Below are 24,035 nucleotides of genomic sequence, written 5' to 3' on the forward strand. Positions count from 1 at the left end.
TTGGAATGTTTGCATATACATAATGAGATATCCTACAGATGGGACCCAAGTCCAAACATGAAATTCAGTGATATTTTGTATCTACCTTATACACATAGCCTGAAGGTAATCTTATACACAATGCTTTCAATAATTTTGTGCATGAAACAAAGTTTGTTTACATTGAACCATTGAACCAGTACAAAGCAGAGGTGTTACTATCTCAGCCATTTGTGCGGACAAATTTGAATGTTGCAATTCTGGATAAGGGATATTCAGCCTGTAACACTCAGCAATGCTCACTATGGGCTAAAGTACATGGCCTGGAAGGAGTGGCTTATGGCTGCTCTGGCCTTGATCAGGTTGGGATCGTGGTGCCAGCACGGCCCACCCCAGAAGTGGGCCACTGCGAGAGCCCCAAACTGTGCTGGCAGGAGCAGATTAATTCCACTTCTTAAAGGTCCAGCTTTTCCCTCCTTGGAGTGGCTTCTAGTCATTTTGGGGGGTGTGTGTCATGCCATATCCCGAAAGTGGCTGTGGAAGCCACCTTATTTGGCCTGTGCGTTTCGGGCCCAAAACTCAGCAATAAGCTAAAAGTGGAATGTGCAGGGATGGTAGCCACACTACACCCATAAAGATGAGGTCTCACTCACCTTGAACAATCAGCATCTTAATCTAGGAGATCTTCTTGACAGCTTTGATATTAGCTTACTTGCTGTTCACCGCTATGATCTTTGGAATAGCGGTATATAAATAAAACAATTAATTATTAATAATCTTCAGTGGCATGAAGCTGTTTCACTGTTGTCTCCTATGGACAGAGAAAGCCTAGTCCAAAACAAATACAATATAGTTAACCTACTAACTATATTATAAACATACAATTTCCAAATGTACAATTAAAAACGATTAAGATCAAGTTTATAAAACATAACAGTATAGCACTTCCTTAAAAATCCTTTCCTTAATTAAAGATCTTCAGTTTTCAAGAGCCTTTAGAATAAAAAAGTGTTTGCCTGCTAATAGGACATATTATTAAATTGTAATGAAAGACTTTGAGTCTACTAGAGATGAGTTTATGTCATGGATTGAGTTATATTAAACTTTGCACACATTCCTGTGAACTCACCCCTCTTTCTTCCCAAACTTCATCAAAGCCAGACTGCCTAAAATCTTGCTCACAATGTATCTGTAGAATGTTTGATAGCTATCCTACAAAGTGAAATAGGGTCTTAGCACTTTCTGAGCTTACTTTTAAGATTTTCTATTACTTTATGTTGGAAAGGTCAATAATAAAAGGGGCTAGGAATAGAAAGGAAGATAGCATCACAAGGTAGTGTACTGGGAAGAATTTGAGGTGTGAGCACTCTGAGCGAAAGATGTTCTGTTGAGATCAGTCTAAGCAAGTTACCTGTTAAATCAGCCATTCAGTAATTACAAAAATAATGACCCACACTTTTTAATTACCCTGCCTTCTCATGCAGTTGTATCACTGTTTATTATTTCCTAATTGTTTGTAATTTACTAGTATGCCACCAAGAGCACTCTGGTTATTGGGTTTCTATAAGAATATAAATACGTACACACATGGTGATACTTTTGGGCCGCCGACTGACAAAGCAGTTAGTTTCTATAAAGTTTTCTGGACTAACTGCATGGAACTGGACAGTATAGACTGTTTGTTAACATCTTATGAGGAATCTGTGAAGAAGATTATTATACCTGTATTGATGATTTAGCAGGAGATACTTGTTAATAAATTAAATTTACGGTTTAATCCAGCTATAAAAAGTGGCTGCACAAAACTAATAATAGAGTACATGTGAACACCTTTTATGTGAAAGAATGGTCCTTCTTGAGCTGGTGTCTTAATAAAGGCAGCATATAATTTCTTTTAAGCTTGTAGATCTGCTGAAAATGGAACTTCAGTTTCTGTGTTTGGATTATGGTTTGATTAGTATAGTATAAAATGTTCCATATTGTTAACATGCTTTTGGTTAAGCAAAGCATTTTAATTTACATATGTAAGAGATAAAGACTGAGATTGAGCATTTGGGATCTTTAGGATAGGTTATGTTAGCACTGCTGGGAAAAAATGTCAAGGCAATACAATGAATGTGCAGCTCCTGCAGCACTAGAAGAGGCAGCATTTTAAATCTGTACATATGTCTGTGGTACATGCCTGGTTTAATAAACTGACATAAATAAAAGAGATAGAAGTCAAGGGAACTCTGAAGAGCATCAGGAGCAATGCTTAGAGTTACTATTGATTCAGAAAGACACAGTCACTATTTTTAGTGCCTTGTTGATTGAATCTCTGTGGCACATGTAACCCCCAATGCCCCATGAATCTTAATGAAGGCCCCTTATTTCCCCAGGGGCTTGGGGAAAAACTTCCTATGTTCTTGTGATCTCCTTGTGAGCTGTTTTAAACCAAAGGTTTCGTGTGTGTGTGTGTGGTCAGAAACAGAAGTGACTTTTTGGTCATCTGTTTTTTTTAAAGGGACCTTATCGCATTACACTCTTCAAATGGGGCTAGGTCGCCTTAACTGCTGTGCCTGCCTCCTGTTGCATTCTGGGATTTGCAGTTTAAGGAGGGGCATTTAGAATATTCAGCCAGAGAGCTCTTAAGCTTCACTGAACTACAAAACTAAAAATGCAACAGGAGGCAGTCAGTTCAGTTAAAGTGACCTAGTCTCATTTTAAGAGTGTAATGTGATAAGGTCCTAAATTTCTCCTTGGCCAGAATCACATCAGTGGAGTGAAGATAAGATGCCTCCCCCCGGTCCAAGATGGTGCAATGTGCCTATATATGTATGCATGTGCATGTATGTGTGCATGTGATACACATGTGTGCACACGCACAATAGCAATAGCATTTACATTTCTATACTGCTTCATAGTGAACTCAGCACTCTCTAAGCAGTTTACAATCTGTAAGCCAATTGCCCCCAACAAGCTGGGTACTCATTTTACTGACCTACCGAAGGATGGAAGGCTGAGTCAGCCTTGGAGCCCTGGGATTGAACTCACAACCGTGTGGCTGCAGTACCAGCATTTAACCACTGCGCCACCAGGGCTCTTTTGCACGCACACACACATGCATGCACAATTTAGTGTGTGAGTGGGTTATGGGAGTACATATGGACCTTTGAGATCTGGTAGGGAGTCCTTTGCAGCTCCTGTTTCTCAAGATGTGGCTCATTCATGGTATAGATAAATTCCACAACTGGGAAACAATAGTAATTTCTTCTCTATACAGTTATGTAGCCTATGGAGTTCAGGTGTTTTTGACACAGTAGACTACTGTGACTATTCTGCTACTGTGTAGTATCTTTATTGGTGAGCTTCAGGAAGGAAGATAAACTGGGATATAATTTCAAATGCTGTGTGTATGACTTGGCTTTTGAATTATACATAATGTAGGTTTGAATGATTTGTAGATTGCTTCTTTAAAGATGATTTTATAGAAAAATCTGTTAATCTGGGCTGAAATATTACACAATCCTGGTAACTAGTTGCTATATTTTAGCTTGTTGTCAAGAACAGATATGTGTGTTTCATTTTTGAATCTGATCTTTGTCCTAAAAATGCACATATCATTTTTAGTAATATGGGTGACTCTTAACATTTTTCGCCAGGTTGTCCTGGAGAATACACAGCTGAAGTCCCAGTGTTCTTGAATGATGAGATGTCTGTGTACAGAACTGTCAGTCTATCTGGTGCTCTAAGGTCACCCAAGATCAGCTTTGACCCTCAACTACTGATATTGACTCCAGTTCCTCTCAGTGTGAAAACAGGGGCAAATGTCTCCATAATTCCCCAAAATTATTTAAGGTAAATCACCACTCTAAACTGCAGTATACATTGTAGTAACATCATTCTTAACAGGTGGGAGATCACTATTTTCTGTCTGCTCCTTTAAAATTAATAATTTTGTGCTACTAATAAAGGAATAGAAAAACAACAATTGGAAAAAGTAATATAGTTATAGGATAACTGTTAGCTAGTTTAGCATTAGCCTTTTTCCAGTCTTCTGATAATATCTGTTCTGGTTCAGGAGTTATTTCTTTACAGTTTAACCCCTGATATATATACTGTACTGATAGTTTTGTTTAAGCTTGGGTACATCTCATAAGTGGTGGATTGCTCCACCTGACATCCTGTGAATGAGAAGTTATACTTACTGTGAATGTTAATTCTAGAATGGCAGGTTGAGCAATCCACACCCTCCCAAGTTGAGGAAGAAATTACAAGGAAGCACATAGGTCAGAGAGGTAGATACTGTATTAGAGAAAGGCCAGGGCTAGATAATGAAACTGATGGAAAAGGGGGGCTGTGGAAGTTAAAGTGAAGAAAAAAAGAACGTCAGCCTCCTGCCTTACCTGTTGGCACATGGGGATAAACCCATAAGTGGTGGATTACTCAACCTCAAAGAGAGGGTAGGCCAATGCCATCAGGCCTATCCTTAAGATACAGATCCCTCCATCTGTCCATCTGCCATGGTCCAGGTCTCAGAGGGAGAGAAGAATGCTGGACCTGATCCGCTTCCCCTCAACCATTCCCTTCTCCTTCTGTGTTGTGTCTTCTTAGATTGTAAGCATGAAGGCAGGGAACCGTCTAATTAAATAATTTTATGGACAGTGCTGTGTAAATTTACAGCGCTATATAAATAAAGCTTAATAATAATAATAATAATAATAATAATAATAATAACAACAACAACCTGCATTCCTAAAATGAATATTCATGGTAAGCCTAACTTCTCAACCTTATCTGAGAAAGTTGTGATACTGAAAGAAGGACCTTTCCTGCGGCTCTCATGGTCCAGGCAGGCTCATGGGTGATATATAGTCTATCAGATAGCCTGGACTGAAGCTGTATTAGCTTTATAGTTCATAACCAGCACTTTGAATTGTGCTGAGAAACAGAACAGTAGCTGGTGGAATTGTTGTAGTATGGCCCTATTAATCTGCTTGAGTTAACATTCTAGCTGCAGCTCAGTATCAGCTGAAGTTTCTGAACACTTTTTAAAGGCTGTCATGTGCAGAGTGTGTTGCAGGATGTAACTAAGGTATGTGGTGTCATGGCCAGATCAGGCATCTCCAGGAATAGGTACTGTTGGCTCATTAAGTTCTAGTATGCAAAAGCAGCCCTGGCTACAGCAGAAACTTGGGCCTCGAAGTTTAAAGCTACGTCCTATAGTACAACCAAACTGCAAGTCTGCAGCTTCAAGTGTATATATAACCCAATCCTGCACAATCCATATCCCTTTCTGTGCCCTGCCTTTCACATGACCAGGAATAGAGTTTCAATTTGCTTGCCCTCATCCATATTACTGAGGCTGGACACTGGTTTAGATCCAAAACAACCTCCTTGGAACTAGGTGGAAATGAGAAATAGCTGAGACAGCACCTCACCTGTGCTAGTTTTGTCTTGTATCCCAACAAACTAATCCGTCCAAACTCTGTTAGCATGAGACATATCATTGTGCAGTACAGCTTTGAAATACCAGAAGGTGTGGTAGGCATGAGCATAAATGAGCACAAATAGCCATTGATTACTTCACGGATATTTCTATACCAAATGTCATATTGGCAGAACAATGTTAGATTTTTTGTTCGGGCACAGAATTCACTCGGAATTCATTTTCTGTTACATAGCAAATTGTATAAAACTCACAGTAGTTAGTCATTCAGCTTTCCTGTGATGCTGCGTTGACTTTAGGAGTCTAGAACTGTGTTTGTACTATAGAGGTTCAAGTCTCATAGCATAATTGTCATATTATATCTAGTACTGATTCAGTGAGTTTTTGACAGCTCCTTAATTATTTTGAATTTATACCTGAAGGTATACAAACAGAAATGGTCAAAGAAATTAATCTGTATAATTAAAAATGATTATTTACAGACAGAACATACAGTGTAATAGACTTGGGAAGTTATATAATGAAGAAGTTTTATGATATATGGAAAATAACAGCAAACCCAGGAAGGAAATAATTTAACTACATCGAACTTAGGTAAACTATTAAAGGCCCCATACAGACTGCCAAAATAAAGCTGCTTCAGGTCACTTTGGAGGTATGCTGTTTAATTGATGCATGTGTCCAAAGAGTCCAGAAGCTGCACCAAAGCTGCGCTCCAGTCCTTAGGACTGGATCGTGGCTTTGGTGTGGCTTCTGGACTCTTAGGATGCATGCATCATTTAAACAGCCTATCTCCAAAGTGACCCAAAGCAGCTTTATTTTGGCCTGCCTGTATGAGGCCTAAGTTTAATAAGATAGTAAGGAGCAAATAAAATAGCATGATTATAGTGGATTATTTTTTGTTTTTCTTTGGTGGATAATTCTTGATTGTTTTAAAAGGTATAATGGAAAAACTACTGTATGTGTTTAGGAATTGTGGATTTATTGGCTGAATAAAAAAATTATAAAAATATTTTGAGTTTAATTTGGCATATTTCTTGAGGATTTGTAATTTGTTTGTGTGTGTTTTATAACCACGCTACATGACAAGCCTTTTTTTGAAAGGGTATTCTGTGGTCTCATATGGTATTATGCTACTCAAAGGCTACAGAATTCCTTTTGGCATGCTTGAGTGCTTGACTGTGCCAAAGATTGCTGTTTCGATCAGACATTAAGGCAAACTTAGGTCACCTTGAAAATAGACCCAAGAAAGGAATAATCAAGATCATCTTGGTATTACTGTGATACTGTTTATTTTTACTGTTTATAAAAGTGAATAGTATAAAAGTTTGAAAATTATGAATAACTATACAGTGAGCTCGCATTATATGTGGGCTCGCCTTACGCAGCTTCCAGCATACACTGGAAGCCGTGCCAGAAAAACCCCTGGTGCGCCCCAGAAGAAGTAATGCGGCACGGTGCAGGAACAAGCCCCATTACTTCCAATGGGGCTCAAGCATACATGTTTTTCCCCTTATGTGGGGTGGTGGTGGTGGTGTCTGGAACGGATCCCCGTGTAAGGGAAGGTTTGCACTGTAACGTGAAACACTTATCCTCTTGATTGTTTATTAATTTGAAGTACATAGTGGTAGCTAGATATATAGCTGTGTTAGTATATTTTCAGATGGCAAATACTTGACAAATATTTTTCTCAAAGTATTTCTTGGGAAACATATTTTTTGATATTGTTAATCTGGTGGATTGAAAATATGTATTTTACTTGGTTTTCTAGGCCATCAGTTTTAAAAGCTGAAATTCCAGAGAGGGATCCTGGAAGAGATGGTGATGATATTGATGACGATGATGAAAAAGAAAAAAAAGAGATTAATCCCCTAACAGTGGACTTTCCAAATGGCAATGAAATTAAAATTACAGAAGAAGGAGAGAATATTGGATTTACTTGTACAGTCAATTTCAGTTCTTCAAAACCACTGTCCTTTTTGAAGAATTTGTTCTTTGTTGATGAAGAAAAGAACAGGTATTTCTTAAAGTTTTTCTAGGTATTGAAGTAAGGGTTTAGAAATTTAGTAAAGAGGAAATGCCTATAAAAATGCTTAATTTGAATAAGACAGTTGAAATTGTACTTTATGAAAAATCTCATGTGAATCTTTGATCATGGCGGGATACAGACGGGCAGGGGAAAACGTCTTGGAGGTGTATTCTGCTGAATACGGAGCCTCTAGACTGCCCGCCCCGGGGGCGTGGCTCAGGTGTATGGGGCTTCCACATGGGGGGCAGTGACGACGCCTCACCTGGGGCCATTTCTGACCCGCAGTTTCCATACCGCCGCCTCGCAGGACGCTGCAAAGAGAGAGGCAGCTTCTGCACGGGCGGCCAAAAACGGGGCATTTTTTTTTCTTTTGCCAGCTGGCGGATGCGCAGCTGCACAGCTGTGGCGCTCAGCACCGGTGGCAGAAAGCATATGTGCACATTTAAAGCACACAAGCCCCTTTAAACTTTTTCCCCCGCCCTGGCCAAGAACAAAGGTGGTCTCCTGCCAGCTGGTGATCAGCTGGTGTTGGCATCCTTGTCCACTTGCACGTTGCCAGTGTCACCAGCATCATGGATGCCTCCTCTCCTTTGGTCCCCGTGCTCTTGCTGAATCTGCAATGCAGAGCCACAGCTGTCGCCGCTGCCACCGCTGTCCCCCTGCCATCCCCCATCACCTCCCTTGTACATATGTAAATATTTAAAGTTTTAGCGTTTTTTTATTGTTAGGTGAAAATGGTGCAGGAATGTGTGTAGGGGTGCACTTTAAATTCTAAACTTTCCACGATTCTAGCAGCGCATGCGTACATGCAGCTCTAGGGTTAGGGTTAGGGTTACGAGTCTTAAAATGCGCTGCAGCTGTGCTGCAGCTTCCACACCTGCATGGCAGCTGACGCTGCAATTAAAGCCTGACTGCAAACTGCGCATGTTCCAGGACCCCGACTCATTATGTGACGCAGCAGACACGGAGCTTTTAAATGGGCAACTTAAATTAGCGGCGTAGCAATTCTGGCGTACCGGTGCAGCAGCTTACAGACGGAGATGCGCAGCTGCGCACTATATAGAAAAGAAGCGGGGAAAAGCAGCACCTTTTTAATGCCGCTTCTTCCCGCTTGGGGCGTGCGGGGGGCGTGTTCATGGCGGCATTCAGGTAAGGGCCGTCTGAAGGCTGTCCCTTCATGACGTCATGAACACACCCCTTTTTGCCCATCTGTATCCCGCCATAGTCGGCCCTTCTTATACATGGATTTTTTTATACATGGATTCAAGCATCCAGAGTTTGAAAATGTTCAAAAAAAGTATAAATTTCAAATATCAAGCCTTGATTTTCCATTTTTTATAAGGAACACCATTTTTCTATGTCATTATATTTAATGGGACTTGAGTATCCACGGATTTTGTTATCCATGGGGGCTCTTGGAACCAAAACCCAGCATATAACAAGAGTCTACTGTATTTAAGATAGTGCTAATATTCTGTGGAAATTTCCCAGAATGTATGGCACAGTGCTGGCTACAAGAATTTGGTGACTTCTTGGTAAAGTTACTCTCATTTATATAGTTGAATGAATGAGTTGTCCGTTCCTCTTTCCCTTCCAGTGCTTTCTGCTTCCTCCGTTATCTGGAGAAGCAGGAGTGAAAACAAAGCAAGGAGAGGATCTTAGTGAAAAGGCCAAGACGCATTAAGCAGACCCTTCTTACTAGGTGCAAACTACCCCAATGGGTGTCAATCCTGGCCCAGTGTGTCAAAAGATGATACAAAGACATACACACTGTAGATGGATGGTGTCTTCATGGTTGTAGAAAGATGGAAGACTTACATCATTTCCTTCTGGAATGCCCTTTGAATTTAGAGATGAGGAATCAATACCTTGATCTTATATTGTACATATTACAGATATAATTAACTTGAGACTAACTGAAAGAAAGAAATTGGCAGCATGAGCTTTTGTAGACTTCAGTTTACTTCCTCAGATTGTAGACAGTTTGAGTATGAGTTTATGTTCTTTTGTTTTTTATGGTGCTTGCAAAGATTTGACTTTTTGTTGTTGAAAGGAAAAGTTGTGCTTCCTTAAGTATGTGAGCAGCTTAGGGCTGGAGCAGATGGGCACCAATGAGCAGCCTGAGTCCAATCCTGTTGCAAATGGGTCAGGACTGTGCATAGTTCACTGTGAAAGCAGGGTCTGGCTGCAGAACCTGATCCACACCTGCAGGAACTGGATTATCCCAGTGGAATTCTGGTGTCTCAACAAACTATAGTTCCCAGAATTCCATAGCACTGAGCTATGGCCCTTAAAGTGAGGTCAAACCAGATTATTTCTGCAGTGCAGATGCAGCCTATCTACTCCATCTTATTTAACTAGAGCTGAATTGAGTACGGACAAGATTGCTGGGCTAATATATGTTAGGATGGTAAACCTTTGGTGCAGAATACATCATTTAATGGAAAAAAGGCTTCATTAGATTTGCCTGGAGGAACAGAGGACACTCCCATAAGGAAATTTTTGGCATCAGAAACTTTTAAACTTACTACCAAATTTTGGATTGTTTGTTCAGGCATTGAATCCAAGGATCAATGATACTAAAAATAAAATTAGTGTCTGTACTAATATAACTGCCCTAGCAAACATAGGAACAGTGAAATGATTAGCCAGTGTGAAATGTGAACATAAACATGAAAAATATCTGACAATATCTCTGCCAATGGAATCATGTAAAGACTTGTTTTGAACAAATCAACATGATGGTGAAATGGGAAGATTTTATGGTATCCCAGTTCAAGATAAGCTGTGTGTCTGTGGAAAGCCAGCTTTGGAAGATTGGCTTGTTATATACTTGAATGCCAGATATGTACTGATATCAGAGAAAGTTATTTAGAGCCTTTCCTTAAAAAAACAAAAAACAAACAAAAAAACCTGTGAAAGAGAATTTAGTTTTTTGTTACAATCAACAAATCAATATCTGATTCAAAGGGTCACTGTGTTTGCAGAGAAGCTTACCAAATGCAGAGAAAAGTTTTTGGAGACCATTTTAACTGCCATGGACACCTGAGCATATGAGTGTATAAAATGCTTTTTGTTATGACACTAATGGTTAATTAGTGCTCTTTCTTTGTTACTGCAAATGTGATCTGTGTACAATACAAGATATTTATCTTAAGCTTAGGTATGTATTTGATTTAACTTTTAATGATGATCTTGTAATTGTAAGAAAGCTTCAATGTTTTGTTTGCAATGGTCTTTGGACTAAGCAACAAACAATTTACTATTACTATATATTGGAGAAAAAAAGGAAATAAATTAAATAAATGTGTGCAGTGTGAGATTCAGGGAAAATTGGAAAATACTATTTTTGGTTAGCAAACACTGAACAGTAATTTCAGTGAAAGTTACTGTATTTTTAGATTCCCACTGCAGGTATCTGCAACAGCAGAGAATTGCCTCCTTACTGTGTATCCATACCTGGCATACCATCTTAATGACCAACATATTATCCTGAAAAGTGGTAAGCATAGAATATTTTCTTCTGTTCATAAGGTCCTGTGATAGTAGATTCCCTGCACAGGATAGCTAATGCCCTCAGATATTTGTCATGTGCAACATGTACTGAGATTTTGTTCAGGTGTACTTTGAAATGCCTTGGTTAATCAAATTCTTGTTGGGTAGTGCAAACATTATAGGTTAATTCTTTGAGTAGGTAATGCTTTGGCAAGTTGTAAAAATACAATTTAAAAAAAATACAAATATCTAAAGGAGCACTTTGAGATCACCAGTTAGACTCATAGGATTGTAGAGTTGGAAGAGACCATAAGGGCCATCCAGTCCAACCCCCTGCCATGCAGGAAATCACAATCAAAGCACCCTGACAGATGGCCACTTGTCTAGTGGACTGCACCAGTGAGTTTTAGCACACCTGAAGTGATGCACCATCATATCTGACTGCCATTTTGACTAATTTTCAAATATATATATTTTTTTCAATTTTTGATGGGCTCTGGGTAAGGAGATACAAAGTGCCACATTGAGAGCATTTTGGGAGGATTTCAACTAAATAATTGCCTGAAAATTGCCCCCAATTCACATTTTTAGGAGCCTGGGGCTTCAGGTAGGCTTCAGGGGCCATCTTGAGTGGTCCTATGTGTAGGGCCTGTTAAAACGCTTTTGATGTTGCGCAGCATATGAGGCCACACGTCAACGTTTGGCACCAGATTTTCTGCCTTCAAGACTGTAGTCAGCAGCTTGTGAGCTGGAGAAACACTTCTTCCTTTCTCAATGAGCAAAGAGTTCAGATGAGGCTTTTATTCTTAGAAGAAGTTCCACTGTGTACAACAATATATACATCGACACCAACCACCATCCACACTAATAACAACCCACTCTGGGGTGAAATGCTCCTCACTACTCTAGCAAGGGCTCCATGAGGCTTACTAGGTCTTGCCTCTCCCTCTAGAGTCACAAAGAACCTAGCCTCCCTCCTGAGTGATTTCTCAGACTGGTGGCGTTCTACAGTATTTTACAGCACTTGTTGACTATCTTTTTGATGTCACTTCCTGCTTAATGCCTAATCATTATGGCTCACACTAACCCCCCAATGCCTGGTTACTATTAAAACCCACATTGCACATTTTCCTTGTGACTCTGTATCCCAACAGGGCCGGCTTATCCATATAGGCAAACTAAGCGGCTGCCTAGGGTGGCAAAATGTAGGGGGCGGTGGGGTGGCAAGGGAGCCTGGAGGCCAGAAAGAGAGAGAGAGAGAGAGAGAGAGAGAGAGAGTGGCCAGAGCCCTGAGGATGAGGCGAGCGGAGCAGCAGCCCTTTCCTCTCTGTTTACTTCCCTCCTCTCTTTCCTTCTTTCTTTCTTCCCTCCCTCCTTCCCTGCCTCCCTCCTCTCCTCTCCTCCTCTTTTTCCTTCCTCCCTGCCTTGGTCCAGGGCTGCCCACCCGCCACGTTGCCACAGGCATCTCCTCTGAGGTCCCCTCTCCCCTCCCCTCCCCTCCCCAAGAGACTTACTCTCCTCCTCGGCCATGGAAGGAGCAAGCAAGAGGGCCCCTAAGCATGTGGGGAGTGACGCCTGACTCCCACTGGGCAACGCAGCAGGTGGGTATCCCTGGACCAAGGCAGGAAGGCAGGAAGAAAGGGAAAAGAGGAGGAAGGAAGGAAGGAGGGAGGAAGAGGGGAAGGTGAGGAAGGCAGGGGGAACTATAGAATGAAGGAAGAGAGGAAGGAAAGGGAAGATGAAGAGAAAGGAAGGGAAGAAGGTGGAAGGAAAGAAAAAGGCAGGGTGAAGAAGAAAAGGGAGAGAAGCAGAAAGGGAAGAAAGGGAAGCCCTGAGAGGCTGAGAGAGTGTGATTTGCCCAAAGTCACCCAGTGGGTTTGCATGGCCAAGCTGGAATTTGAACCCTGGTCTCCCATTGTCCTACTCCAATACTCAGGCCGCTACACCATGCTGGACCCTCCACTGCACTGAAAGGTACAGTACTCAGTTATTATTTGTTGTTGTGTACCTTCAAGTTGTTTTCCACCTTATGGAAACCCCAAAGCAAACCTATCCTGGGGTTTGTTTGGCAAGATTTGTTCAGAGGAGGTTTGCCATGGCTTTCTGCTGAGGAGGCTGAGAGAGTTTGACTTGCTTGAGGGAACTGAATCCTGGTCTCCAGAGCCCTAGTCCAACACACAAACCACACAAAGCTACATCCCAGACTTCTATCCAGGAAGAATGTCAAAATGTCCTCAATTTTGAGAATGACTGAGAAACAAATTTATATTGTTTTTTATTAATGTTTTTGGCTTTTAGTTGGTCATGTCCTCCATTTTTCTTGAATATCCTACATTTCGCCCTACATCATGCCATACATTTTTCCTACACTTTGAGGGGCTATGGGGGGGGGGGGGTATGCCAAAATATTTCTCACCTAGGGTGGCCAAATACCTAGAGCCGGGCCTGCTTATGTGCAATATGCAACCCATGAGCCACACTTTCCTCACCCCTGATTTAGAGGTACATAGGTCATGGAAAGTGAGAAGCAGTGATGAAATGGCATAGCTGGTTAAATTATAAGCATGTTTGCCATAGATTGGGTTTAGAGTAGATGAAGGAAATTATCAGATGGTGAAAAAGGACAGGAGAGAATGAGAACTGTGTAATTGGTACAACTGTATTAGAGAGATTTTGTCCCCACTAGCATTTAATTGGTTTTAGGCCATCCCCCCCACCAGTAGCACTAGCTATATAGGTTATGTTATTATGAATGATTTATTTGTTTCTGTGTAACTATTTATTCAGTAGGGAGCATGCAATTAGCAGATAAAATATCCCTTTTTGTTCTTTTTACTGTTGATGGTCAAGTCAGACTTATATGGTGGTGTCTTCTGTTTATGTTTTTATCAAATGTATAGATTCTACTGAAATAATTTATAGCACTGGAGAAGCATTGCAACATCCATGCTGTATTCCAGGAGCATATTCACAAACTTCTTCCAGTACTTTCGATGCAATTACCAACTCTGCCTATGAAAATTCTGTTGCAGGTAAGAAGACTGGTAATATTTGTTAAAGGCTGTTGAAATTTTCAGGAGTTCTGTGAAGCTACTAGATTCTGTGTTGTGTTACAGGTGTTTATATTTCTAGGGATTTCTTGGTATAACTGGTATACCTATTTAGTAGATGTTATGCAGTGATCTTAGTTATACAGCAAACAAAATTAACTTAGCTGAGTCGATCAGTTCTTGTTCTGAATATTCAAAATATTAATTCCTTAGGAACATAAATATTAGTTCCTTAGGAAACAGTGTCAGAGGGTCTTATCTGATGTTGTTGTTGAGTAAGAATATTAGCCAGATCCTTATGGCCAGTCTGGATTTTGCTGTGCTGGTAAGATTGTTCTAAAAATAGCTTCTTTCCTACTATTAAGCAATACAGTTAAAATTATTAAATGCATATAAGCACATGACTAGTTAAAAATCAGCAAGGTTTTTGCAAAGGGAAATTCTCACTCATCCTACTTGTGAAATTCTATGAGACTTATTAACAAACATTTAGAAAATATTGTTGTTACATCTAAGTGTTTATGCTCCCAAACTTAATTTCCAAGGCAACATAAAGAAAATCAGTACAATAAATATTGTATGTGTAAAAGTCACAGAAACAAAGTGATCATACAAACTTAAAACTTTGATAAACTGTGTGTAGAACCAATATGGTCTCAAGCCATTTAGCATTTGTGAAAACCAGCTTATTGAATGGTGGAAATGATTTTTCAGGAAGAGAGATACCTTAAAGAGGTCCTTTATTTTATCCTAAGTATTTTGAACTAATTGGTGATTCTGATTCTAAAGAATGCACATTAGGGCACATTATACATGCAAAACAAGAGATGACTAAGGCATGGATTACTGGGACTGGACCAGATCAGAAATTTCCAGTGTGACTCAGTTGATACAGCAATCTCAGTTTTGCAAAGATACCATTGGCTCCAGGTGAAGGTTAAAAATATATCTCTAAGATCAGGGCCAAGAGCACCCTTAAATTGCAACCCAAGGTTTTCAGAGGGAGTGCATTCCCTTTCAATTTTGGGTGAACTTTATTTATTTATTTAATTTATACCCCACCTTCCTCCCCAAAGGGACCCAAGGCAGTTTACCGATAAAATCAATTAAAATTATTATAAAATATAACGATTAAAATGATTATATATAAAATCACATTAAAAGTCATAACAAATTCACAATATAAAAATTTAAAATCACCTTACAATACACAACTTAAACAAACTAAAAGAACCACCCTGCTATGGTGCATTATCTGCTGAAAGCCTGCTGGCATAAAAAACTTCTTACCTGCTGGCGAAAGGCCAACAGGGAGGGGGCCAGCCTAGCCTCCCGAGGAAGGGCATTCCAGAGGGTGGGAGCAGCCACCGAGAAGGCTGGACAACAATGCAGGACAAGAGATGCCAAGATTACATCCACTGGACCTGGGTCAAATACAGCATCCAAGTCAGAGGGAATTCGAGCGATTTTGTCTGCAAAGTGTCTCATGAATTCTTCACAGCAAGTTGTTGAATCGTCTTTGTTTTGTTCTTGGAAGCCAGAGTATAAGAGGCCCCTGACCATTTGGAACAGCTCTGCTGGATGACATTGTGCAGACGCAATGGTTGCAGAGAAGTATAATTTCTTTGCTGTCTCCATTGCCTTGGACTTAGCCCATTTCCGATCAGATTCACTCTCAGTCTTCTGCCATTGTTGCTCTAGTCTCCATTCCATTTGTTTTGTCACCGCCAGTTCCCTGGTGAACCAGGGGACATGTTTGACTCCATTTCATGGGAGGGGAAGCTTAGGAGAAATCGTGTCCACTACCCTGGCCATTTCCCTATTCCAGAGATCTGCCAGGACTTCAACAGGATAATCTGCCAAGGCAACAGGAAACTCCCCAAGAGCCATCAGGAATTCATCCAGATCCATAAGCCTCCTGGGGCGGACCATCTTAATCGGCCCTCCATTCCTGCAGAAGCTCTGAGTCCCAGTGAGTCTAAACATTACCAGGTAGTCATCAGTCCATGACAATGGAACTACAGAGAGTTCCTCCACTCCCAGACCACTATCACCCCACCCAAAACAGAAAACCAAGTCTAGATTGTGTCCAGCAGCATGGGTGGCCTCCGATATTACTTGGGGCAGCTCCATGGTTGTCATGGCAGACATGAAGTCCTGAGCCACTCCTGATACAAGATAGCAAGCTGAGAGGTATCCATCACCACCACAGAGACTAACTCAGCCAGCTCAGGCAGAGAGACTGTTATTGCACCAACAGAATCCCTATTCTGTCCCTGCCACTCATCTATAAGTAAACACACTCATAACCAGTAGACTGTGGGACAGGACATGTGGTAAGAGAGATGGAATCCTGATAGACTACTGCAACTCCACCTCCCTGCCCCCCAGGCCTTGCTTGCTGCTGTATGGAGAACCCTGGTGGACAAAGCCAGGAGAGATTAGCCCCTCCAGCTTCATCCAGCCATGTTTCCATAATACATGCCAGGTTGGCGTGCTCATCCGGGATGAGGTCCTGGATCAAAGATGTTTTTCCATTCACCAACCTGACATTGAGCAGCAGCTTTTTCAGCCCGGGAGGCCTGTTTCCGAGGCTATTTGAAATTGGGGTCATCTTGGGAATAATCAATACCCTGTGGCTCTCCCTTCTTCTAGGGTAATATGGCTGATTCACCATACCGTATCTCCCTCTGCCCATTACTGTGAGGATGGCTGCTCCCTGGCTTGCTTCCCTTCCCTTGCCCGGCCTATTGTTTAGAACACAAACCAATCAACATATCCCCTACCAGCCAAATGGACTGGTCCTTGCTCTTGCTCCTCCAAAGGGGTGACCCTTCTTTGGTGTTTCCCCCTTTGGCGACAACCCCACGGGTCTGCCACAGACAGCAGGCACCCAGCTTTTATCCCCTTCCCAAGGGGAACAGATGTTCCTGGCTAGGTACCTGGGGCCTGGTCCTGGCAGGAAACAGTCTGAGGCCAGCAGTCCACCAGGTAGCAAGCAGCAAGTCCACATAGCAGCAAGGAGGTAGTACACACCTCTTTCCTATGGTGGTGGGGTGCCCTGTTATTCTTTCCCCCACTTTGTGCTGGCTCCCATCAGTGCCAGCAGGCACCTAGCCTTTATCCCCTTCCAAAGGGGAACAGGTGTTCCTGGCTAGGTACCTGCCTGAAACACTTTCTATGGATCAGCAGAAGCTCTGTGTTGCTATCTAACCCATTACTGCAACCAGCACTAATCTAGGGCATCTGTGTCTCCTTTGAAAGGCGAATAGACAAATTCATAAAGGATAGGTTTTTCACTGGCTATTAATTGTGATAAATAATGAGAATCTTCTGATTCAGAGAGAGCGTGCTAATGAATATTCATTTTCAGGGGTAACAACGAAGAATGGTTTACATCTCACATCTCTGCTGAAGAGGTTTCTGGATATATTTGGTTGGCCATTGTTAGAAACAAGAATATTAGATTAGGTGGACACTTAGACTAATCCAACAATCAACTGGATTTTTCTTGCATTCTTGTGATAATGTGTCAGAATATTCATATATATGCCAGTGTGATTCTACTGTGTGGGAAGATGGGATAGAAATTAATATATCAAAAGAAAAACAGTTGTGAGAAGGTAATATTTAATATCAACTGTTGAGATAAAGATATTTCATGATCCACTTTGTAGTATTATAAATTTTGTTTTTCAGACATGTGCAGTAAAGAGATTGTATGGAATCAATTTTGTGATGATGATTTAATACATCAGTGATTGCAAGGTTACACTGTAGAAGTGATAATACATTCATTAACATTTAGTCTAATCTGTGAAGTTCCAAGTATAAAGCTATTAATTTTGTTTGGTTTTATATGATAGCTAATGATTTGTCTGTGGTAAAGATTTGTAACCTCTGATTAGTGTTGTAATCATAACAAAGTATGGACATGCTGGAAGGGCTTGGTTTTCTTTCCAGCAAAAGGTAAATTAAAGGAAAATAAGTACTCTCTTGTTTGTTTGCTACAAGGTGGCAGAACTACAACTAAATGCAACTGTTTTTGTGCAGAATTGGAAAGGACGCTTGAAAAGGAAATATTAAAAATGAAAGATTCTGTTGGCCACAGTAGACGGATTGGGAGCACACCTGAACAATCACTGATTCCTGCAGAAGGCACAGAGGAATATGCCTTTTTCCAGAAAGTGATTACAGCAGTCCAGAGCTGGTTTACTCTCTTCGGTTGGTCTAAAGGACCAAACCCCATTTCCATTCCACGATCTCTAAGACGGTACTTGTTGATTGTTTTCTCACATTACTTTTAAAAAAGAATCCTGTTAATTTGATGAAATGTTAACTTCAATATTTGCAATGGGTTTAATGATGATTCTGGTGTGACAATTGGCAGGTCACAGGATAAGGAACAAATCACAAGATGAAATGGTAGTTTTAAGCAAAATGAAGAAGGGCTGCATAAAGAAGCATGATGAACAACTGAAAGAGGGCACAGTATTATCCATGCCTTCCTTTGGTCAAAGACAGAACTTCTAGTTATAATTGTCAATAAAATCAGAAAAAAAAACTGACTGTACAGGCATATATGAACTCCTGTAATTAAAGTAGTACTGGAGAGAGTGAATCAATCCCATACTTGTTGTATCACAACTTGTATGCTTCCCTTGTGTCAATGGGACTTAAAAAGAATTATTGAAATTGGATAGTTTCATTCTTTCTATTCCTGTGACCTGAGGGTCCATCCCAACATTGTACTCTTGGTCTAAGCTTCTTAGACTGTAATGTTGAGGGTTTGGGACATTTCTATACAAGCTGGTCCCTCTCTGGCAAAATCTGAGATGGAACTCTAATGTACAGTCAATGCTCTGTTAGAGAATGTTCATTATATAACTCAGGCTGAATCTACAGAGGGAAAATAATGCTGCCTTACCATGATCTCAATCATGGTAGGTCACATGATGTTCTTCCCTATCCATTTTGAAATCAGATCTTTTACATATGTGAAGATTTTAAGTCATTAAAAAAAACAACTCCTCAATTATCATCTGTGGTTTGAGGGAAGAACTAGTGTGTCTTTCAGCCAGGATACAGATCAGTGTGTGTGTGGAATGGTGTGCCAGGAGACTGGTTATATCTACAGCAGCCAGTAAAGATCAGCAATATTTTTTCTTTGCTTTCTGAACATATGCAAAGCTTTGAATCTTTGAATCACCACCTTACCTTCAACTTGGTTTTCATTATTTTTGGCATGGGTTTGCAGGAATAGCAGATGTCCTTTTGAAAGGAGTGGCAGGGAAGGCTTATCTCATGGAGTAAGAACTATAAACCACTTTACTGGGAGTAAGCATTATTGAGCTCAATGGAATTTAGGCCCAAAACACACTGCAGAAATAATCCAGTTTGAGACTGCTTTAACTGCCCTAGCTCAATGCTAAGGAATTCTGGGAACTGTAGTTTTGTGAGACATTTAGCTTTCTCTGTCAGAGAGCTCTGGTGCCACAATAATCTACAGTTCCCAGGATTCTCTAGCACTGAGACAGGGTAGTTAAAGCAGTCTCAAACTGGATTATTTCTGCAGTGTGTTTTGCACCTTAGTTCCAAACAGACTTGTACATGAACTTTCACTCCTATACCCACTTTCCTGTGACTTACTTTTAATGAAACTTACTTATGAGTAGATATTTGTAGGATTGTGCTAGGTAAGGCTGCAATTGTGTGCAAATGTGGGAGGGAATGCCAGCAGTGTGAGTGGGTAGGGGACAGCATTATTGCTAATCAGGGGGCAGTAGTGCCAAACAGGTGACCACAAGTGAACATCTGTCAGTATGTCCATGCACTGTGAAGAAACAACACTAAGGCTGAAAGGTGAGCTGTATGATTTTTGTTTCTGAATAGCCCCTATGGATATGTGAATCTGTGCATACACGGTGGGGAACTGAAGAGGGAAAAAACCTCAGAAGCTGTAAGTTCCTTTGCCATTTGGGTAAAATAATTGGAAACAGTCAACACATGACCAAAGTAGATATGTCTCCTTAAACTGGGTTGTCTTCATGATGGAGGACTTGTGTGAACTGTCTTCCTTATTCCATGTTGGATGAAAGGAGTACATGTGGTTCAAGAGAAGCCAAACTGGAACAATAACAATCTACACTGGGATACAACGAAGAACAGAATCTTGTTTTCTTACATTTGTTCTATTAGCTATAAACATGGAAGGACTTGAATTCTGTATGCTTGTGTTAAACTCCATGACTGGGAGGTTCACTGTAGCTGAACCTTTTCCCAGCATGGCATCCTCCTATATTTTGACTATAACTCATATCTTTTCTAAACACTGGTTATGATGACTGGCTGGGTTGATGGGAATTGTAGTCCAAAACATCTTGGAAATGTTGTTATAGTCTAACAGGCTGTGAAATAACCTGAGGTGTCTGCCTTGCAAACTTGTGAGGGTAAGGGCAAGCTGCAAACAGTTTTACCTTTTAAATAAGGTTTATATTCTGAATACTGGAAAACCCATACTGCCATTCTTATGGAAGGGAAGGAACTATTTTTCAGAGTTTCTTTACACTGTTTAACTACTGGATTAGCATGATTTTGCCATCAGTATAGCTCTCGAAAATGCCACATGGCCAGAGGAGAAGGGGCCAGCCTGATAAAGATACCTTCCTCATACCATCTTAATTAAGGAAAGAAACAACAAAATGCATCTTACTAACAGCTCCAATTTTTCTCCTGGTATGTAACATCTTGCCTGATGAAGAAGCCAGTGGAGCTTTCAAATTTGCAATGAGTATATTGTGCTTTTTGGTTGGCCAATAAAGGTATCACTATTTGGTGGATTTTTGTTTGAATTTACTAAATGGCCAACATAGCTACCCTTGCATGCTAACTAAGGTTGTCAGAGTGAAAACTACCTGGGTGCGTGACAAGCAATACCTTTGGACATTTTTTCTTCTGCACAACCATTAAAGGTACAGGAGCTGTCTCCAATTTTTAATCTGGTAATGCTAAATTACTCTCAGAAGACAAGAACATTCAAATAAACTCCAGTTTCCATTTCAGTAGATTTATTGAACTAAGCAGGAACAGAAAGCCAGCATGGTGCAGTGGTCTGAGTATTGCACTAGGACACTGGGAGGCCAGTTTTGAACCCTCACTTGGCCATGGAAACCCACTGGATGATCTTGGACAAGTCTCACTCTCTCAGCCTCCAAGGAAGGCAAGGGACAGAAACCATCTGAACAAATTCTGCCAAGAAAACCCTGTGATAGGTTCATTTTAGGATTGCCATAAGTCAGAAATGAATTGAAGGCACACAGTAACAAAGCAGGGACAGCTTCCAAAAAATAGAATAAAATGAACAAGCAAAGGATTGATTAAATAAACAGGATCCTCAAGCAAAAGAAGAAAAAGAAAAATAAGAGGTTTACTGACATAGCTTTTAGAGTTGTCTGCTTCTTCATTATGCGTGGACTGGAAGGCCCTTGTGGTCTCTTCCAACTCTATGATTCTATGCCTGTGAAGAGAAAGTGTTAATACTATGTCCCCTGATCCAGAACTGAGACTTTAGATAACACCAGAATCACTGTAATACTTGAGTGGGAATTATGTTGCACTGTAACACCCATCATTCCTCACTATTAGTTGCACTGGTTAGGGCTGCTTGAAGTTGCAGCCCCACAGCATCTGGAGGGCTAAGTGATTTTCACTACTGCTGTAATAGAATACATGCATTTCTAGATTGGATTGCCAATAAGAGAGTAGTAGTATTAACACATTTAACCTTAGTTTTCTTTCAGTAATGAAACAAAACTGTTTTTATTCCCCACCTAGTGATGTCTGTAAAATTCAAATGACTTCATCAGATGAAAAGCTTAAACTAAATCTTGGTAAGGATATCAAGACCATTTATGACATGCTGCTTCACTTGAGTGGGCAGTTACTGCCTGGAATTAGTTCAAGTCAATCCTTGCCATTTGATCCCATTCAGCGAGTGGTGCAGCTTCATTGGCAACATGCTACAATGATTACTTTTCTCAAGTAAGTGTTTAAAAATTTTGTATTTTGCCTAGAATGTTCCTGAAGTATTTTAAAAGCTTTGATAATATTTTCCTCACAGCAATATTCTCTTCTACATTTTATCTGGTTCATGTGTGTCTTTTTAAAATCAAATCTTCCCTATGCTTACCGTATATATTCATCTATAAGTCGACCTCATGTATAAGTCGAGGGCAGGTTTTGGGGTTAAAATTATGGATTTTGACATGACTTTTGGATAAGTCGAGGATAAAACTTAGGGACATGCAACAAAGGATCTAAATAATAAAGCAAAGGAAAACAATGCAAAAGAACCTACAAAATTCTGGCAGGCATAAAGGTTTTGGCTCACACTAAATACTGGCTGGAAGAGAGAGCGGAGGGAGGTCAGTGCTCTCAGGACAGATTGCACTCTTGCCTTTCACCAGGGGATGGTTCCCTTTTAAATGAGAGTTAGAGTATAGTGTTTACACTGACCTGTGGATAAGTCGACCTAGGTTTTTGGGGTCAGTATTTGACTAAAATTTCTAGACTTATACATGACTATATATACAGTGAATGTGTTTCTTTTTTTTAAAGCGTATTATTTTGCTGTTAGCTGCCTTCAAGTAGACCTCAACGCATGGCAACTCTGAGTATGAGACATCTCCTAGCCCCTGTAGTTTCAGGTCCCTGATCTCCCTAACTGAGGTCTGAAGCAGACGGCCCAGAAGGAGCGGGCTCTGGATTCTCCAGCCCCGATCAGCATGGGACAGGACTGCTTGCTCCTGAATCTGGCCACCACTGCAGTCCTGAATGGGCCACCCCACAAGTGGGTTTAATTTTCTCCTTTTGATGGCAGCTTTGGGCCACCTTAGCCAGTCTTACAGTGGCTTCTGGCTGCTTTGGTGGCATGTGTTGTATAAACATCATGTCCCCGAAGTGGCCGGAAGCAGCTCTATTTGGCCTGCCTGTTTTGGACCGGAGCCGGTTTCTATCACACCTAAATTGCTGCCGGATCGCTGGCTTCGTCTATCCCAGATGCAGCCAGGGTCGTCTAAGCTGCTTCCACAGCACCTTTTTGAAAATGAAAGTGTCTGACTTCTAAAAATGGCCACAGAAGGAGCTTAGACAATCCTGGCTGCACCTGGGATGGACCCAGGTGGAGATTTGGCTGTGATTTAGGTGTGATAGGAACTGGCTACCTCCCGAATTAATTCTAAATTTGGGAAAGGTAAACTGCACTTTTAACCCCATGTGATAGGGTCCACAGTCTCTCACCCTCAGATCAAGGCTAAACCTCCTCTGAACAAATATTGCCAAGAAACCCTGTGATAAGTTTATCAGGGTTGCCATAACTCAGAAATGACTTGAAGGCACATAACAACATACTATTAAGTAATTATTGTCTACAATGTCCATATACTTTATCAGTAAGGTGCTAGAAAACAACTACATAGCTGTGAACTACATGAATTCTTGTTGCTCTCTCCCCCCCACCCCCACCCCCACCCCCAGTCCCATGTTGGCAATTTGATAGACTACTGATGATACTGGATTACACAGGAGTGGGGAGTTGTCATTTAGCACTATTGTATTTTACTGCAGTATTTACCCATTTTTATCAGGATTTTAATATGAGAATAGTGAATGATAATGCTAGATGAATAGGGCTGATTCCACTGTTTTCCTTGCAGAAATAATGTGGAAGAATATTACACTAGAATGAAAAAAAAACATAGATTTAAAGGAAAGAACCACAAGCATAAAACTAGCTCTCTGACAGATTGTTAGCAAATTTCCTAGGACTAACCAGCAGGTGACCCAAACCACAAAGGGGTACGGTAATCTGATGGCTTCCTTCAGTCAACTATGGGTTGCCCAGAATGAGGGGATGTAGCACATATGGGAATTTTTATAGCAGAGTGGCTTTCTGAGATTTGGTTAAGGGATCAGTGTTCTTGTTCGGCTTCCCTGTTGTTCTTCTTTCAGTTTGTGGCACAGATAGTAGGTAATCAGTACCAAATATAGAGATATC

The 24,035-nt window shown here is 40.8% G+C and overlaps 1 protein-coding gene across 1 annotated transcript in view; it reads left to right on the forward strand.

Moving 5' to 3' along the window:
- The window catches only part of CFAP47 (cilia and flagella associated protein 47), a 350,299-nt gene that overhangs the window by 75,025 nt on the left and 251,239 nt on the right, over nt 1-24,035 (forward strand). The window contains exons 25-30 of the mRNA XM_042458393.1: nt 3,621-3,816; nt 7,179-7,424; nt 10,838-10,938; nt 13,832-13,963; nt 18,035-18,254; nt 21,815-22,021. Of these exons, the coding sequence (XP_042314327.1) occupies nt 3,621-3,816; nt 7,179-7,424; nt 10,838-10,938; nt 13,832-13,963; nt 18,035-18,254; nt 21,815-22,021 (1,102 nt within the window). The remainder of the gene's footprint in view (nt 1-3,620; nt 3,817-7,178; nt 7,425-10,837; nt 10,939-13,831; nt 13,964-18,034; nt 18,255-21,814; nt 22,022-24,035) is intronic.

This window comes from Sceloporus undulatus, chromosome 3 (assembly GCF_019175285.1).
Source record: "Sceloporus undulatus isolate JIND9_A2432 ecotype Alabama chromosome 3, SceUnd_v1.1, whole genome shotgun sequence".
Lineage (NCBI taxonomy): Eukaryota > Metazoa > Chordata > Lepidosauria > Squamata > Phrynosomatidae > Sceloporus > Sceloporus undulatus.